Source organism: Elgaria multicarinata, chromosome 1 (genome assembly GCF_023053635.1).
Source record: "Elgaria multicarinata webbii isolate HBS135686 ecotype San Diego chromosome 1, rElgMul1.1.pri, whole genome shotgun sequence".
NCBI lineage: Eukaryota > Metazoa > Chordata > Lepidosauria > Squamata > Anguidae > Elgaria > Elgaria multicarinata.
The window spans coordinates 13,181,909-13,200,841 of record NC_086171.1 but is presented as its reverse complement, the minus strand read 5'-3'; the positions used below and the strand labels follow the sequence as shown (position 1 = coordinate 13,200,841).

At 41.9% G+C, this 18,933-nt stretch overlaps 1 protein-coding gene across 1 annotated transcript in view; it reads left to right on the top strand.

The window, feature by feature from the left end:
• The window catches only part of THSD7A (thrombospondin type 1 domain containing 7A), a 341,657-nt gene that overhangs the window by 201,386 nt on the left and 121,338 nt on the right, over positions 1–18,933 (top strand). Inside the window, exons 4-8 of the mRNA XM_063123528.1 lie at positions 1,274–1,522; positions 7,055–7,236; positions 9,758–9,826; positions 11,020–11,175; positions 17,610–17,813. Coding sequence (XP_062979598.1) covers positions 1,274–1,522; positions 7,055–7,236; positions 9,758–9,826; positions 11,020–11,175; positions 17,610–17,813 — 860 coding nt within the window. The remainder of the gene's footprint in view (positions 1–1,273; positions 1,523–7,054; positions 7,237–9,757; positions 9,827–11,019; positions 11,176–17,609; positions 17,814–18,933) is intronic.

Sequence of the window (18,933 nt, the reverse complement as noted above, 5' to 3'; positions counted from 1 at the left end):
AGTGGAAGGAGTTTGATAGCTAACATTTTGTGCAGTTCTAGTGATAGGCCTCAAGGTCTGTTACATTCTCAACAATGAAGTATAATAGTGTGCGGAATGGAGAGGCAATGGGAGAGATAGAACAGGGAGAGATAAGAGAACATAAGAAGAGAAGTGCTGGATCAGACCAAGGGTCCATCTAGTCTAGCACTCTGCTCATACGGTGGCAAACCAGCTGTTGACCTGGAACCTACAAGCAGGACACGGGTGCAACACCACCCTACTGCCCATGTTCCCCAGTAACTGGTGCACATACGCATACTGTCTCTGATACTGGAGGTAGCACATACCCATCAGGACTAGTAACCATTGATAGCCTTCTCCTCTAGGAATTTATCCAACCCCCTTTTAAAGCCATCCAAATTGGTGGCCATCATCACATCTGGGAGCTGGGGTGGTGGAACAGGCCACCATTTTGTTGCTTACAGCAGGGCTAGGAAACCTGCAGCCTTCAATCTTATTTCATGTAGCCCTCGGCTAATTTCCAAAGCCCTCTATGTGCAATCAGTTAAGACCTCTGGCGAGAATAATCTGACTCTTTCCTGGGAGCCCACTGCATGGGAAGGAAGGGGGAGGGAGGTGGCCACCTTTCAGGACAGATGCCCTCTCAAGGTGGTGTACAACAATAAACAATTATCAGCCATTCTCTTCTCTTCTCTCTTCTCTCTCTCTCTCTGTCTCCCACCCTTCACTGGGGACAAAGAGGAACCTTTCTTAGAAGGTGGGAACTTATGCTTATTCAGATTTATAATTCATTTAAAATGAATATGCCAGAGCTTCCAGCCTGGTTTACAAAAAACAAGATCATACACAAATGAAGTACAACTAACATAGCATGTTTGTTATATATTGGCATACTATATAAGATTTTAATTGATTAATTTTTCAACTTCATGATTTACCACTTGGCAATTCTAATGTTATCCGGGAGTATCAATCAGTCTTTTTTCTCGCTACTGTCATTTAATTATGGGGGTATTTATACAATCTTTCCTACTGGAGCCAAATTTTATTATCAGAAGTATTAACAAATGAGTCGCTTCTTACTATAGATAGATGAACAGATCCTTCTCATCTAACTCCCCCCCGCCCCCAGTTTTGATTCCAAAATGATGTATGGGGATATCTGTTTCATGACGTAATCTACACTTCCTATAAGATCTAGGTACTTTTACTAAACATCTATTTTCTTCAGAATTCATAAGCAAATGAGTATTCTAATGCTCTTTTTCAGCTTTTGTCAACAAGAGAAGTTGCCAATTACGTTCCAGTCCTGTGTGATCGCTAAAGAATGCCAGGTGTCAGAATGGTCTGAATGGAGTCCATGTTCCAAAACATGTTTTGATATGACGTCCCCTAAAGGTAATCGTACAAGAACACGGACCATTAAGCAGTTTCCTATTGGCAGTGAAAGCGAGTGTCCAGAGCTAGAAGAAACAGAGCAGTGTGTGTCTCAAGGAGATGGGGTGGCTCCGTGTATCACGTAAGTATGAAGACATCCCTACATCTTCAGCACTATATAGGCCCAGGGCTCATATTATTCTGGCAGCACAGGAGCTGCTGCATTGCCCCTCCTTCCTCTGTTATCAGGGTGATGTGAGAAGCTCAGGGCTACCATTAAAACAAGCAGGGAATGGGAGGAGCACATTATTACTCCAGGGTTAACCGTGACGTGGGATGGAGGCATGTCCTACATAGCCACCCCATTCACAGATTGTGGGGGTGCAGGGGATTCCAACGATTTTGAAGGAGGGAGAAATTATTAGGCTTGTTTTGGGGACCAAGGAAGGAGGCACTTAGGAGTGCTTACTGTGGTTCTTTCTTTCTTTACTTCAAAAACTGCTGCTTCGGGGGCAGCAGCAGTTGAAGATGATTGGCTGCCACCATTTCCTCCCAGAATGCATCTCGAGTGACACTTGGTCAGCAGTAGGAACCTCTCCCAACTTGGCTCATGGGGCCTCCATTGAGCCCCTCCCAAAAGAGGCTCCATATGCCTCTTACCTTTTCCCATTGGCACATGAAGTCAGTTTCCTTGGGAGTTGCCACTTCTAGGAATTCCTGGTGTCTCGAAGAAGTAGCTCCTAAAGACTCTACATACTCCTCAGTGTGTGTATCGGTGGTATAGTGGAGCCAAGGCTCACAGGGATGCAATGCCAGTACTTTTTTTTTATTAGCAGGGATGCTGATATCATAATCCCCACCCTGGTTTTCCTCTGAGCTTTACAATCCTCACAGTAGATTTGGTGGAAATTAATTCTCCCAGCAACAATACATTGTTCCCTGTTGCAATGCAAAGTATTTTGGAGAGACTTGGGGCCTTGCTAGACCTACCAGTTAATGCGGAGAGGAGAAGGAGCGAGGCCGCGCTGCAGCTAGCGCGGGCTGTCGCCCTTTTCTACACGTAAGACGCGACGGGGAAAGGAAAGCCCCGTTGCGTCCTGCATTTAAAAAAAACCTTAAAGGGCTATGTGCGCAGGAGTGCACCAACGAAAAGGTAAGTCCTTGTTTTTTTAAAAAAGGGTTCCCCACTCCCCCTGCCCCTGATTCCCCCCCACAATGTATGATGCCCCCTCGCTCGCCCGTCCACCCCGCTTGCCATTTCCACCCCCGCTTGCCATGTCCAACCCCCTCCCGCTCACCTGTCCACCCCCCCCCGCTCGCTCACCCACTCGCCATGTCCGATGCCCCCTCCACCCCCCTGTGATTTCTCCCTCCCCAGCCCAATGGGCACAGCGCGGAGCACTGTGCCCAGTGCGCGGCTTCTCTTGGCTACTCGCGAGTAAGCAAGCAGCTGGGAAAAGCCACAGAATTAACTAGACCTTAGGGCTGCGGAAAAACCGGGCCATAAGCGAATCCGGTTTTCCCGGGTCAAGGGAGGGTTTAGCCCGGCCTGACCCCGGGATCCCCTGTGTGTCGTTTGCATGCACAGCAGGGAGCCCGGGCCTCGCACCATGCTAAACCCTTGTCTAGCAAAGGCCTTGGTCTTTAATGGGCAATTAAGACCCATTAGCTTTACAAGAAATGAATAACTGGTGGAGATGAACGCTGCTATAACTGATTTGTTTATATGGATCAATACAGCTGCTCAAACTTTTGGACTCTCCTTGCAGGCACTGTCATGATAAATGTCTGCACTTCAAAATTACCATTGCACCATTGGTGTATATATGGGTGTATGAAAGCTCCATCCGACGAGCGTTTTATTGCACGCTTGTTACTGGGCACTTACGGAGTTTGCTCGGGTCCCTCACATGATGTCGTCTGCCTTCCGCCCCTTCTGGCCTTTCTTGTGCAACAAAAAAAACTCCTCATTAAGTCGGATGGTTTTTTTAAAACTCGGAATCGCTGCTCTCTCCTGCTGTGTGCAGGAGAAGCAGGGACAACAGTGGACTCAATGGGCCTCATGCTTGTTCTGTACTTCCTCTTTTGAAAAGAGGAAGTAACTGAGGAACGAAAACATGGGCGGAGAAGCGAAGGTAGGGAGCGTGTTAAACCCTGGTGTGATGGAGCTTTGAGTGTGTCTCTGAGTATATGGGAGTATAGGGCTATATATGTGTGAATAGGGTGTGTATGTATGGCTATGTGTGTGTGTGCGCGTGAATGGGATGTGTATGAATAAATGGTGTGTGCATATGTCTGAAAGAGAAAGAGAGTAGGTTGGCCTCATCCGCTTTGGATTCTGGCTTCACCTGCTGCTGGCATACAGCCCCAGTGTGTTTCTTGAGTGGCAATCAGGCCTTTTAGCTAGAAAAGGTTCTCTATCTAGGGAAATCTATTTCACTAGGTAAATGCCATAAAACTAAGTGCATCCCTCCCCACACACAAAGTAAGTAGGCATCCTGACCTTTTTTCAAAACAGTCTATTGTTTTGTATGGAACATTTGTGCCTGCCTCTTATCAAGCCTTCTGTGTAACACTTGGGGAGAAAATAGTATCACATCATCATCACCACTTATCAGGGCTCCAGTTCTTCCCTTGAGTATTAATGAATGGTCCTCGAGAGACCTGGCTTTCAAATGTGGGATGGGAAGAGTTTTGTAAACTGCAGTTAAGTTTTAGATTTAAGTCTTTAGAATAAATGCCCCATGAAGTTATTGTTATTAGGAGGCCTCTAAAAATATAAGCCCTGGTACACTGGCTGAAGCCAGTGATCCAAAGCACTCAACATCCTGTCTCAAACACTGAGCAGTATGGAAGTTGACAGGCAGGATGGGAGGATGGTGGCCATCCGCTGACATCACAACAACTCAGCCAATTATTATTATTATTATTATTATTATTATTATTATTATTATTATTATTATTAATTTATTTATATAGCACCATCAATGTACATGGTGCTGTACAGAGTAAAACAGTAAATAGCAAGACCCTGCCGCATAGGCTTACAATCTAATAAAATCATAGTAAAACAATAAGGAGGGGAAGAGAATGCAAACAGGCACAGGGTAGGGTAAGCAGGCACAATTGCAGAGAGGGTCACAAGTGACCAGCCAGTTTTTATTATATTTTGTATAAACTAGTGTAAAGCCCATCTTGCCATGGGAACTAGTAGTCTGAGGGCAAAACATACTGTTCCTTGTCTCCCAGTCCTCAAAAAGCTATGTAGAGGTTACTTTCCTTCAACATCAGTGAAGACTTTTGGCCCTAGCTACCTCAGAACTGTCACCACTGGACAACATATGCTTCTTCCCCTCAAGCCCCAAGCCCACCTCCTTCCCTCTTCCTCCACATTTGAAAACCCAGCTTTTCCTAGGGCCACTTCTTTTCCTCCTCCGCCACCGCCTCAGAGCTTTCGCTCCTGCCTCTGTCACCATCCTTGCTGCCAAAATGGCCACTCCAAGAGCAGCCTCATCCAACAAAGCTCAAGGCTTTTCTTCTGTCCCCACCTTTGTGTTTTTCTCTCTGGGCACCTATGTGGCACGGAGCTACGTGGGAGCTGTAGTTACCTGACCCCCTCAGGCTCCTTGCCATGGCACAGAAACATGATGTTTGGCTTTGAATTTTTTCAAACTTTCAAAATTGTCTGCATGTTTACACTGCTCAAGCTTCACTTTAAAACAAAAATGAGCAAAATCGGCCTGGTAGATCCCTAGTAGTAAGCTTTATACTACTGTATTCTTATATAAGGTAATAACCACTGGTTCTAGGTATTCAGTATGCCCTATGTAAGGGAATGAAATCTTTTTTAATATGTGGGGTGGGCAGCAGAGATAGTTGTCTTATTTTACAAGTATTGCATGCTGGTATCTATGCCAACAAACTGGCAATATAGTATATAGTTTGATTTTGGGAGGATATCAGTGTAGTTGCCAGACAAGGGTGGTATTTTACACAGAAGGTTTTACTGCAGGATCTCAGTCCTTGAAGAACTCCATGCACAGAGGAATAAAGTATCTGATCTGTGTACAAAGCTGATAAATATCCTTTAAGCTTCTCAGTATCTTCAGCAACTGGTCAATAGGGAGAAATATAAAAGCAGCAGTAAATAAATTGGTCGTGCTAAAGCACAGAAGATATGGCAGTAAGTAGTTTAGTTTCACATGATTTCTTAAGAACAGCTTCTAATTGAAATTAATATTACTACATAAATAAAGCGGTTTCCTTCTCCTCCTCTTCCTTCTTGTCTTTATTGTCCTGGATGGAAATCAGTAGCACAGTGCAATCCAGTACATGTTTACTCAAAAGTAAGTCCCATTGAACTCGCTAAGACTTACAGTACTCCTAGGTAGTTGCGTATAGGATTTCAGCTTTAGATACACTATTTTTGATGTTATTTTAGTACTCTGGCTTTGATTGTGGGACATTGTTATTTTCCCTGGGAGAACAGAAATATCATTCTTCCTCTCCACTGGCTTGTTGAAATAGTTCCCTTGATATCTCTTTAAACTGGGTCGTTGAGTGGAATATCTTGTGACATTTCTTTCACTTTAGAAGGCTGATTGAGATTTTAACTTAGAATCACAGATCTTCTTTCTCCGTGCACTGACTGATTGGAAAGCTCACAACTTCTCATCATGTATCATTGCTCAGCAGGGTGGCCTGAGCATTTCTGAGAATCCAACATAATCTTGACAAGAAAAAGGAATATCTATATCTATGTATATACGAGAGACACAGACAGAGAGAGACAGAGAGAGAGGAGAGTAATATATATATTAGAGAGAAAGTGTGTGTGTGTGTGTGTGTGTGTGTGTGTGTGTGTGTGTGTGTGCATTTAAGGAAGGGGAAGTATTAGGGAGAAAAGTATATTTGTGCACTGATGTGTAAAAAACACTTTTATGCTCCTTATTGAAAGGAAATTGGAAGTTTCTGATTTTATTTTCATGCAACTTAATATTTTCAAAACATACATATCTTGGATTTCTTTATGTTTTCATTGTATCATTTTAGCTTCAAATTATGGCATCAGCTTACCCAGACACCTAATTTTGCTTCCTTCGAGGAAGCATTCTTCCTTATTGCAAAAATAGTAATAAAATAAAATAAGAACATTGTATGTTTATTCTTTCAATAATTATCTCTTATTTAGGATAAATAAAACATCTCCCCAAAATGTGAGGAAAAATGGATCCCAAATAACAGTTCAGTCGTATAAGTGTTTACTCAGAAGTAAGTCCCTTTGTGTTCAGTGGGGATTACTCTCTGATAAGTATGCACAGGAAGGCAGCCTTAGGCTGCAATGTTATACAGTCTTACTCAGGAGTAAATCCCTTTGAAGTAAATGGGTCTTACTTCTGAGTAGATGTGCATAGGATAGTGCTGTTCATCTTATGTTATTCCCATTGAAATCAATGGGACGTGAGTCATGACTAACTTTCCCCATTGGTTTCAATGGCATCTGGGTTCAACTAACATAATTTGGATCTAGCCCATTATAGTGTGAGTTGTATCCCTGTTAATAATTTAGACACACCCCAAAAAATGTAGGTTATGTTGCTTATGACATTAACTGAGATCACATTATTGTTTGTTTAAATGGCTAATTTGTCCATTGACCATTTTTTTGGTTCAGGTATGGCTGGAGAACCACGGAGTGGACAGAATGTCGCATTGACCCTTTACTTAGCCAACAGGACAAACGACGAGGCAATCAAACAGCTCTTTGTGGAGGTGGCATTCAGACGCGGGAGGTGTATTGTGTGCAAGCTAATGAAAATCTCCTCTCCTATTTAAATACTCTGAAGGAAAAAGAAGGTATGTTTGAATCACTGACAAATGGGTTAGCATGAAAGCTAAACTTTCAAATATATCTTTTTCCATTCTTTTAAAATCATGTTTTGTTTATAAGATATAAATGTTTTCTGAGTTGTGGCATTCATGGGAACTTGCAGTATACTGCCTGAGCTGTGAATCAAGAAGTCCCTCTGCCACGAGTTCATACCTCTGCCATGATCTCAATAGCTTGACCTTAGGCAAGCTGCTTCCTCTCACCCTCAGTTTCCCCATCTGCAATTTGGGGATGATGTCTTACTGAACAGGCTTATTGTAAGGATTCGAAGTAGATGATGCATGTGAAGCACCTTGAAGAGTTGAAAGTAATGTTGAAATATTTCAGCTCCTAATACCCAATGGGTGAAGATGCATGTCTTTTAACTCAGTGCTTTCAGGAGCTCAGGCAGAAGTGAATTCCTGCCATCTAAGAACCAGATATAAGACTGATTCCATGAGAAGAATAGTCCATGCAAGGCTGGCCCAAGACATTTTGCTGCCTCAAGTGAAAGACACGTTGAGGCTGCCATTGTACATACAGAAGTGGACTGGATTGCCAGTTGACTATTGCTTCAAGAGTGATTGCCACACAACATCCTCCACCATCTGAGGGCAGCAGGCTAGCTTAGGGGACACAGGGCAGGCCACACTGCACACACATCTCTGTCCTCCAATGCCTTGCCTTGATGCTGCTCCTTGCCGGCCTACCCCCAACTATCTGAGGCCCCCTGAGGCCTCATTCTGCCTTCTGATAGAGGGCATGTCTACTCCAGGGGAGGGAAAGATGTCACACCCGCCATTTCCTTTCTTTTCTTTTTTTTACTAAAGATGAGCACATGTGTGCTCCAACGAAAAGTTTAGTAAAATAACAACAACTCGATCTTGCTTCCACCCCACCCCCAATGGGCACAAGGAGCCAGGATGAAACCGGGACGGCCGCCCACACCTCCTGCAGTCTCGGGATGATCCTGAGACCATGGGAAAAATCAGGCTAAAAGCTGTCCCGGTTATCCCGGGGAAATGGAGGGATCTTCCCTCCCGGCCCCCAGGATCCCCTGTGCATCATGTGGACACACAGGGATGATCCCGGGATGATCCCTGGGATAAGGCATGGTCTAGACATGCCCAGAGGCAGCTATCCATGAACACTTTCTCTTTGGTAGTCTTAATGGCCATAACACGTCTTCCTGTGGCACTGTTACCTGAATTGATTGAATGTGTTTCCAACCTAAAAGTGTGCAGCATCAACATGTCTTTCACTTTAGCCAGCAAAATGTCTTGGGCCAGCCTTGCATGGGACCAGTATTCTATTAGGTTAATCTCTCTAAAATTAGGTATAATACCTAGGTGTACACTTCCTTCCTATTGAAATGGGAATTGTACAAGCTCACAAATCCTTTTCACAATTTGCTCTTGTACAGTCCCTATTAATTCCAGTGAGGATTGCACAAGAGAACTTTTAAAAAGTGAAATGGTCTTAAATAAGTGACATGGTTAGGTATTGTTGTATGTCTTTTTCTTTAGACCTTTAAAATAATTAATAAAACCCAAATAAAAGTCAATAAATTAATGAAGCCCATAGTTTGGAACGACCTCAAATGCCCACAATATATTCTGGCATTAGTCTGACTTCAAAAGAAACACAGCCACATATTCCAGGAACAGAGGAGTTCTTGACTTGTTTCACCTTAATATGAATGGTGCTCCAAAACCCACAGCATGGCCCATGCACGTGTGACTCATTATATATGGAAGCATAACTTGAGAAGACTAGATAGCTACATGCCCATTTTGATCCAGTGATTTGGATTGAAACAATGTATTTCTTGTTAAAACCTCTGATTGTGGTGCACATTTCCACCCGATAATGGTGGAATTGCATAATTTGCTTAACACGTAGCACTTAATAATCTAGGTCTCCTGGCCAGTCATTTCATGAAGAAACTAAAATGTTGGTGCCATTGAGATGACAGCAATGACTTCTTTCTTAAGGAAAGGCATTAATAAAGGCATTCAGCAACAGGTCCATATTTCCAATGGAGGATCAGGTTTTTAATATTCTGCGACATCTTTCTCTGCATAGGATGAAATGAAATCTATACTTATTGGAATGTGATAAGAAAAATGGAGCCTATTGAGTATTTAAACTCTCTGGGCACAAGAAAGCAGATTGCAATACATCTAGTCATTGGATGCATTCGCATGAGAACATTTTATTCCCCTAGCCCTCCAACTAGTTAAGAGGGAGAAATTGGGGTTTAGTTTACAAAGTCATAGGGGTCCGGAGGCCATCAGAAGTGAGAATTATAATGGGATTCCTATGTATTATTGTAAGAGGGAGGGAAAGGCATGCAACAATGAAAAATGAAAATCTAACACTATAGCCATCAAGACTCCCATATTTGCAGCATAAGCTGTGTGTTGAAAGCAACTAATCCTGTCTTAGGCTGTATTAGGAGCCTCCATTCTCTTGTATTCATGGCGGTCTTTATCCGTGTTATTTCAGAAAGTCAGTCACAGAGTACATCGAAGGCTAGTGCTGCACCACTTCTATCCATCACTTTTGAAATAACAGGTATGTAATTAAGGCCTTCCACCTGAAGTTTCAGACAAAATGTGTCTCAAGACACACTTTCCATTATGAGAGAACCATTTCAGCTGTGTAGAATACACACAGTTCTATAAAATAGTTCCTCTACTTCTGAACCTGTGGGCTTTCTAAAAAGTTTGAGATATTAAAAAGAATGATAAAAGAGCATAATAATTAAACTTTAGCATTGAATGATCAAGATGGATAAACTGGAAATTCCTTTAACATATTCTTTTGAGTGCATTTAGTGATACGCTTAGACCAGAAACTCCTGGTGAACTTAATTTCCTGCATCATATAAAATGTTGTGACTTGAGCTTTCTAAAGCTTTCTAAAGCTTAATTCAGGAGGCAGGGGAGCCCTTTAACTCAAATGTGTCATTGTTATGCAATTTCATTGCTGTTTTGGTTTCTAGAGTAAAGTAGTTTTCTTAGCAGATGAAAAGTCTGCCTTCAGGTAGGTGGTCCTCTTCCATAAATGTGATATGGTAGAGATGTGCAAGCACATGATGCTCCTGAATGGTTCTGGCTAGAGGTATCGCTATAATGTGCAGCAGTCAGGAATTTTGACTTAGGAGCTCCAGGTCCAGAGAGAGTATACTTCTGATTGCCAGATGCTGGAGACAAACAACACTGGGATAGCCATCTCATTATTTATGTGCCATTTATGAAGTTGCAAAAGGCATCTATTTGGTTATTATTGGAGAAAGATCCAGCAAAAGAATTCTTACGTTCTTCAGTGCCATTGGTTTGTGATGTGTGCTCTTCCTACCTCAGAAGTAGTAGTGTAGGGAAGTTCTCTAAAGAGACACCCTCTGCTTCCATTCTGTGGGCCAATAGATGTATGTACCTGGGGTGGGGAGATGGGCAGCTTCAGGAACTCTGAGGGACATTTTCTCCATTGCAACCCCACTCCCATAAGGCCACTACTTTCATTGCCGCCCTGTGGAATTCTGTGGGGTGGCAGTGATACCAGGAAAAAATTACCACTCTGTTGTCAATTTTCAGTGACAAACTGCTGGAGAATGCTACAATTGCCAAATTCCAAGTTAAAAAACAGGAGCTGCTTGCAACACAATTACTTTAACTTCATTTCATCGGATTGAAGAGTTGACTTTCAGCCAAGGTTCACTCATGTGTAAAAACAAATCAAACATTGTGTCTTTTTCATCTCCATAGCATCCAAACCTGTGGACTGGAAACTGTGCACAGGCCCTATTCCTAGCACGGCCCAGTTGTGCCATATCCCATGTCCCATAGAATGTGAGGTGTCAACCTGGTCAGCTTGGGGGCCATGCACATTTGAAAGCTGTGATGACCAACAAGCCAAAAAAGGTATGTACATTTTCTAAACGATGTTAGGTATTGTTCCTCTGTACTGAGCTAAGGGACCTTAATATTTGAACTCTAGGTTGATTTTGATGCACGTAGATAAAGGTAAAGGCCATTCTAAAAAATAGGCAAGTGCTTTCTTTTAATATAACCATGGTTGTCAACAAATATTCTACTGAATAATGGCTACATAGCTATTAGGGTTTTTGATGATTTTGGACTAATAAATTTTCTGGGCCCCATAGAATTTCTCATTGCATCTAACAAAAACACACCAGAATCTACTTTCATACCTCCCCTAGTCGTGGGGTACACAAAATCAAAAACTGTGTCATTGAGCTCCTTCGCCTAACACCTGGGAAAGATGTATTCCAAACAGGGAATCACACAGTGTCAGAGAATGAGAGAGAGATATGTTGGTGGAAGAACATGCACATTTTTGATTTTTATGGAATAAAAAGGGTGTTAATTCACAGCTTTATAAAGAGAAATATTGTTTATAAATAGTGCCTAGCTTCAAGTGGACAGTGATCTAAATTGCAAAAAATTCTACTCTGCAAAATACGTTTACTGAAATTGTATGCAAATAATGTATACAGAAGAGTGTTAACAGATTGCTGAAGTGCTCTGGATCAGTAGATGCAAGTAAGAAAGCAGGGTGACTAAGTCAATATATTACTGAGGGAAATTATTTTGTGGAGAAAGTCACCTTCACTAAAAAAAAAATAGTCATGGATTTATTTATGTCACTTTTGGTACCATTTATCAAGAATGACTTGTGCAGAGAAAATGGGCAAACATTTAACTTCCAGCGTAATATTTTGTGCTTCAAACCATTTATGTGTGCAGAGTAAAAGTGTTCCTTATAGTGAATTATTGCACATAATAATAATTCTCCTCAGGATTTTACAGTAGAATTGTAGCTGGAGCTGAGTAGAAGACAATGTCAAAGTGGCTGAAATGGACATACAGAACAACTGTATGCGTTTGCCAGCTTCACATATAAAGAAGTGGTGGGAGCTCTAATCTTTACGCCAAACAGGGAGTATTATTATTATTATTATTATTTATTTATATAGCACCATCAATGTACATGGTGCATACATATGAGGGGGTGAAATTTATTTATTTATTTATTTATTACATTTATATACCTCCCCATAGATGAAGCTCTTTGGGCGGTTTACAAAAGTTAAAAACAGTAAACATTTTAAAAGTATACAAAATTTAAAACCATAAAAACCATAAAAACAACAGTATAAAAACAACAGTATCCATTTAAAAACAACAGTTCTGGGGGCCGTTAAAAAAACACTTAGTGTTGTTGAATGCTGTTAAATGCCTGGGAGAAGAGAAAAGTTTTGACCTGGAGCCTGAAAGATAACATCCCTCCTTCACTATCTTACTTCCCCACACTCTGTAGCTTTTGAGCTTTTCCCAGGTTGGCCCTGATACAGGAGAGAACCAGGAAAGGGGGAAATGTCTAAATCTATGAAAAGTCATTCCCCCCTCCTCCCCTCTTTCCTTTTCCGTTCTGTTCTACTCCTACATCACTGTTGATTTTTGTTTCTTTTCTTTTCTTTTATTTCATTTCATTTGATTTATTATTATGGCAACCCTGAATGGGTTTTAGCCAGTTACAAGTCAAATATAAAATCAGATACAACTAATACATCAATACATATATTACATATATTACATTATGTAATATATATTCTTTCAGACTCAATTATTCTTTTCCATTGGCCCACTTTTTGCCTCAGAGCTGCCTCAGAAAATGCTCAACATATTCTTAGAAATGAGAGCTGAGGCCTGAATATATTGTTACAGTTTTGCTTTTACAGCAAAATTTTCAGAATTTGGGGGTAATCAGAAACTCACTCGAGCAGCCTTTTTCCTCAGAGGTGTGGGAATAGAGTTTAGGGGTGGAGAATATTGTTTTAACTTTGATTATAGCATATAGGAAATCACTACTCTACTGCTAATATGATAAAAAATTATTTTAAAAAATCAAATATGCTTGACAGTTCTCAGAGCTTTGGGTTGCCCCATTCTCAGATTATTGCATTGTACACACAAAAAACCCACAGGTTATTGAATTCCTTTAAATATTAGCCAAATTCACTCTTTCTACCACTAGGGAATTCCCTGTTGGCCTCACTTCATTTTGTTCTATTATTGGTTTTATATTTTACTGTATTTTTTCATTGTTATCTGCTTTGAAGGCCTACAGGCAGAAAAGTATCCTAGAAATACTAAACAAAATAAATCTTGATGTTGAGAGGCCTCCCTGCACTCACAGTAGCCTTCTAGACACTCTCTATTCCTCTTAGCACTCATCCTGCCAGCTCCCTCACTAGGTTTTCCCCTGATGAGTTGAGACTGTGGCTATGGCTAGACCAGGCCTATATCCCGGGATCATCCCTGTACATCCAAATGACACACAGGGGATACCGGGAGCAGGCAGGGACGACCCCTCCATTTACCTGGGATAATCCTTAGGTCTAGCTAAGGCCTAAAACGCCTCCTCACTTGCTTATCCCAGTTTAATCTCATACTTGCAGGCAGGCAGCAGCCTCAAGAATGGTGAGTTGAGTAAAGCAAGGAGACATGTTTGCTTGACAGATTAAATAGCTAAGAGTTTCTAAGGGATATTGCGGAATTAACCATAGGTACAAACACCACCATTGACTAATATGTCATAAGTTTGCAACATAAGAGACTTTTTGTACCCAGTCTCAGGAAAAACCTCATAGTCTTTATGACTAGCTTTTTAAAGACTCCTTGGCCACCCTGCTCTCCAGGTAGGTTCATTCCATTCGGCTAGGCTTACAAGGCAGTCCCCCCCCCTCCCAAAAAAAGCAAGATACATTTATTAGGCGCTTTCCCCAGTTCCATATTTTAAGGACCAAGAAGTTTTTAAAGAAAATATGCAAGTAGTCTGACCACTGTAACAAATATTCTAACAAAGCTTCAGGAGTCATCGACATTAGGGTAACCATATGGCAAGGAAGACAGGTCTCCTGTATCTTTAACAGTTGTATAGAAAAGGGAATTTCAGCAAGTGTCACTTGTATACATGCAGCACCTTGGGAAACTCCCTCTTCAGCACAGCAGTTAAAGCTGCAGGAGCCCTGCCCTCTTTACCAGGTACAAAAGAAAGCAGGGCTCCTGCAGCTTTAACAGTTGCAATGAAGAGGGAATTTCACCAGGTGCTGCATGCATACAAATTACACCTGCTGGAATCCCTTTTCTATAGAACTATTAAAGTTACAGGAGCCTTGCCCTCCTTTCCATATGGTCACCCTAATGTAGATGACTCCTGAAGCTTTGTAAGAATATGGTTATTATATACAGTTCAAACCTCTGACTTTCTGCAGTGACATTGCTCACTGCTAAATGCCAGGATCCAATCAAGAATACAGACAGCAATACATGCCCCTGTTTTCATTCTCAAGACAGATTTATATTAGGTTGAATCCTCTGATAGTCAAGTAGCACCACACAGCATCCTTTGTGTTCCTGTTAAGTAATTAAATGATTGATTAGCTGATTCTTCCCTGGGTAATAATGGAGACTCTCAGTTTGACAAATATCCTCTATGATCACATCATCCATTAATTATTTTAACAAATTTTTAGCCCATCTTTCCAATTCAGAAACATCCGAAGGTAGCTAACAATGCAAAACAAAAATTAATTTAAGAACAATCACGTTCATTTAAAACAATTACATTCATTAAAAATAAATAAAGAATGGTTGCAGGGAGACAGTCTACTGATTACCCCCCCCCCAAAAAAAAACACAAATCCACAGATTAACCAGACAAGTTAAATGACTGCTAAAATGAAAACATTATTATTATTATTATTTATTTATATAGCACCATCGATGTACATGGTGCTGTACAGATAACACAGTAAATAGCAAGACCCTGCCGCATAGGCTTACAATCTAATAAAGTTGTAGTAAACAATAAGAAGGGAAAGAGAATGCAAACAGGCACAGGGAAGTGTAAACAGGCACCGGGAAGGGTGAAGCTAACAGTATAGAGTCAGAACAAACTCAAAGTTTAAAAGCTATAGGGAAAAGAAAAGTTTTTAGCTGTGTTTTAAAAGCTGTGATTGAGTTGGTAGTTCTCAGGTGTTCTGGAAGAGCATTCCAGGCATGAGGGGCAGCAGAGGAAAATGGACGAAGCCGAGCAAGGGAAGTAGAGACCCTTGGGCAGGCAAGAAGCATGGCATCAGAGGAGCGAAGAGCACGAGCGGGGCAATAGTGTGAGATGAGAGAGGAGAGATAGGCAGGAGCTAGACCGTGAAGAGCTTTGAAGGTCAACAGGAGAAGTTTATATTGGATTCTGGAATGAATTGGGAGCCAATGAAGAGATTTCAGAAGCGGAGTGACATGGTCAGAGCGGCGGGCCAGGAAGATGATCTTAGCGGCAGAGTGGTGGACAGAGACCAGCGGACTGATGTGAGACGAGGGGAGGCCAGAGAGGAGGAGGTTGCAGTAGTCCAACCGAGAGATAACCAGTGCGTGAACGAGAGTCTTGGCAGAAGAGACAGACAAGAATGGTCGAATCCTGGCAATATTATACAGGAAGAAACGACAAGATTTAGCTACTGCCTCGATATGAGGAATAAAGGAGAGCGAGGAATCAAATATAAAGCCAAGGCTACGAGTTTCCTTGACCGGAGTAAGCGTGACATCGTTGACAGTAAGAGAGAATGAGAGGTGAGGAGAAGGTTTAGGAGGGAAAACAAGCAGTTCAGTTTTTGCCATGTTAAGCTTCAAGCGACGATGAAGCAGCCAAGCTGAGATATCTGAAAGACATGCCGAGATACGATCGTGAACATCAGGAGAAAGTTCCGGAGATGAGAGGTATAGTTGTGTGTCATCGGCATACAGGTGATATTGGAGGCCATGAGATTGAATAAGTTTACCCAAGGGCAGCATGTATAGAGAAAACAGCAGCGTATAGAGCATGTATAGAGAAAACATCTCAAGAAGACATCAAGGGACTAGGTGGATCCTCTGGGGCAGGATGTCCAAGCATCTGGGTGCAACCACAAAGAAGGCCCTCCAATAGATCCTTGTCAGATATCCTTCAGATACAGGTGTGGCCCACAAAAGAGCTTCCCTGTGTGAGCTCAGAGGTTGGGCAGAATCATACAGGAGAAGATGGACCTTTTGCTATCTTGTCTGTAATACATTTAGGGCTTTTACAGTGGTACCCGACAACTTGAATTAAGCCTGGAAGTGGATCAGCAGCCATTGCAACTGGATCAGCAAAGTAGTAACATTTTCTAGTTGACCAGTCCCATTCTGATCTTTCAGTGCAGTATTTTGCACCAGCTTCAGTTTCTGGATGTTTTACAAACTCAGCTTCATTTAAAACACCTTACAATAGTCTAAATGATATGAGACTGTGGCCACAGCTGGACCTAAGGTTTATCCTGGGATCATCCAGGGTTCGCCCCTGCCTGAACACTGGACCCCCTGTGTCACCTAGATGAACAGGTTTGACCCCTGGACTATCCAGGGATAAACCTTGGGTCTAGCTATGGCCTAAAACATGTGTCACCATGGTCAGATCTTCCTTTCCTAAGAATGGGTGCAGTTGGCATGCCAGCCTAACTTGGCCAAGGGCACTCCTGGCCAGAACCACATCCTGAAAATCTAATAGGAAAGTTAGGTCAAGGAGCCTCTCCAGATTGTGAATTTGGTTTTTCATTGGGAGTGCCACCTCATGTAACACAGAGTGAGACCCTAGTCTTACTGACCAGGAGCACCTCTATTTTGTCTGCATTAATCTTCAATTCGGTATGCCACATCTAGTCCTTCACTGATCTCAGACATTGGTTCAGAACCTCCACAGCCTTCCTGGAATCTGTAGCAACTTACACAGTGAGAGCACTTGAAATGTGTGTTCATGTATTATACAAGTTCTGCAGATAGATCTCATTTCTTCATACAGACTTTCATAATATTTGAATACACATTTCAAAAAGTGAGTTTGTTAACCACATATGAGTACCAAGGCTTTCAAAGTTTGCATATTTTGTTATTTCAGAATTGTTAATTACGTGAAGACTTATTTTAGCGTGTTAGTGTTGGAGTGGGACTCGGGAGATCCGGGTTCTAGTCCCCACATGGCCATGGAAGCTCACTGGATGACTTTGGGCCAGTCACTGACTCTCAGCCTAACTTACTTTACAGGGTTGTTGTTGTGAGGATAAAATTGAGAGGAGGAGGAAGATTATGTATGCTGCCCTAATTTCCTTGGAGGAAACAAGGGTGGGATACAAAGGTAATAACAAATCAAATAAATTTAAAAACTGTCTATAGGAAATACATGGCAATGTTCATACAGATTAAAATGTTGATAGAAAACTGATTTCACCTGTGCAATGTGTTTCTTATTTCTTCTACTTAAGGCTTTAAACTAAGAAAACGTCGCATCACAAATGAACCCACAGGAGGCACTGGCAATTGCCCTCATCTGCTTGAAGCCATCCCGTGTGAAGAACCTTCTTGCTATGACTGGAGGATAGTAAGACTGGAGGAATGCATTCCAGACAATGAGAAGGAATGTGGGCCTGGTACTCAGGTTCCTCAGGTGGTCTGTATCAACAGTGATGGTAGGTTGATTTGTCAGTTTTCTGTCGTTTGTCATTCATTTATTCAGGAGAACTGGATTTCCCCTGCCCCCCAAATGGCCCTAATCCACTGAGTTCCTACCATGTGTACTAGGGGCTGAAGGTTGTATCCAATGTTAAGTCCCATTCATTTCAGTGGGCCGACTCTAAGTAGGACAAACATTGGGTAGTATCCAATGGTGTCATTCCACAAACTGAAATAGCTAGGGTGACCATATGAAAAGGAGGACAGGGCTCCTGTATCTTTAACAGTTGTATTGAAAAGGAAATTTCAGCAGGTGTCATTTGTATATATGGGAAACCTGGTGACATTTCCTCTTCATCACAACAGTTAAAGCTGCAGGTGCCCTGCCCTCTTTTAAATCTGGTCACTCTAGTATAGCTCCTGCAGCTTTAACTGTTGTGATGAAGAGGGAATTTCACCAGGTTCTCAATACATACAAATGACACCTGCTTAAATTCCCTTTTCTATGCAACTGTTAAAGATACAGGAGCCCAGTCCTCCTTTTCATATGGTCACCCTACAAATAGCACTAGTGGAGCTCCACTGAATCTTTCCATTGTGCAAGCACTTGCCTTTTATGCTTGCGCAACTGGTTGTGCACAACATAACTTCAGTTGGATTCTTCCCATGGGCCCAGTTCAGAACTTAGTTTCCATTAGCACAACATGATTTGTGCTAATAGAATGATACAGTTGGATACTATCCACTTGATACAACCCTAAGTGTACACCAATAGCTAGTTTTGTTTTCATTTTGACTCCATCAGTTCTCTGTTCTCCACCCCAATAGGTAAATGCGATATTTGAACTGTCCTGTGTTTAGAATGTAATTCATGCTGAACAGAAGAGGGAATGGGTTGAAGAAAACTGTAAATAAAAGCAATAAGCTACACATATGCTTATATTCAAACACTGCTGCAAAGGTAGTGCTGTGCCGAAAATTTTGATCATTCCATTTTCTGCATCGGGGGGCGGGGGGAATGAAAACTTGGGTGAAACAAGCTGGGAGAGCTGAGAATTTCAGAGGATTTTCTCCTTGGGGAGGGGGACAGGTTTTCCACATACCTTTTAAAATATAGCCAGTTGTTGAGGGGGGTCT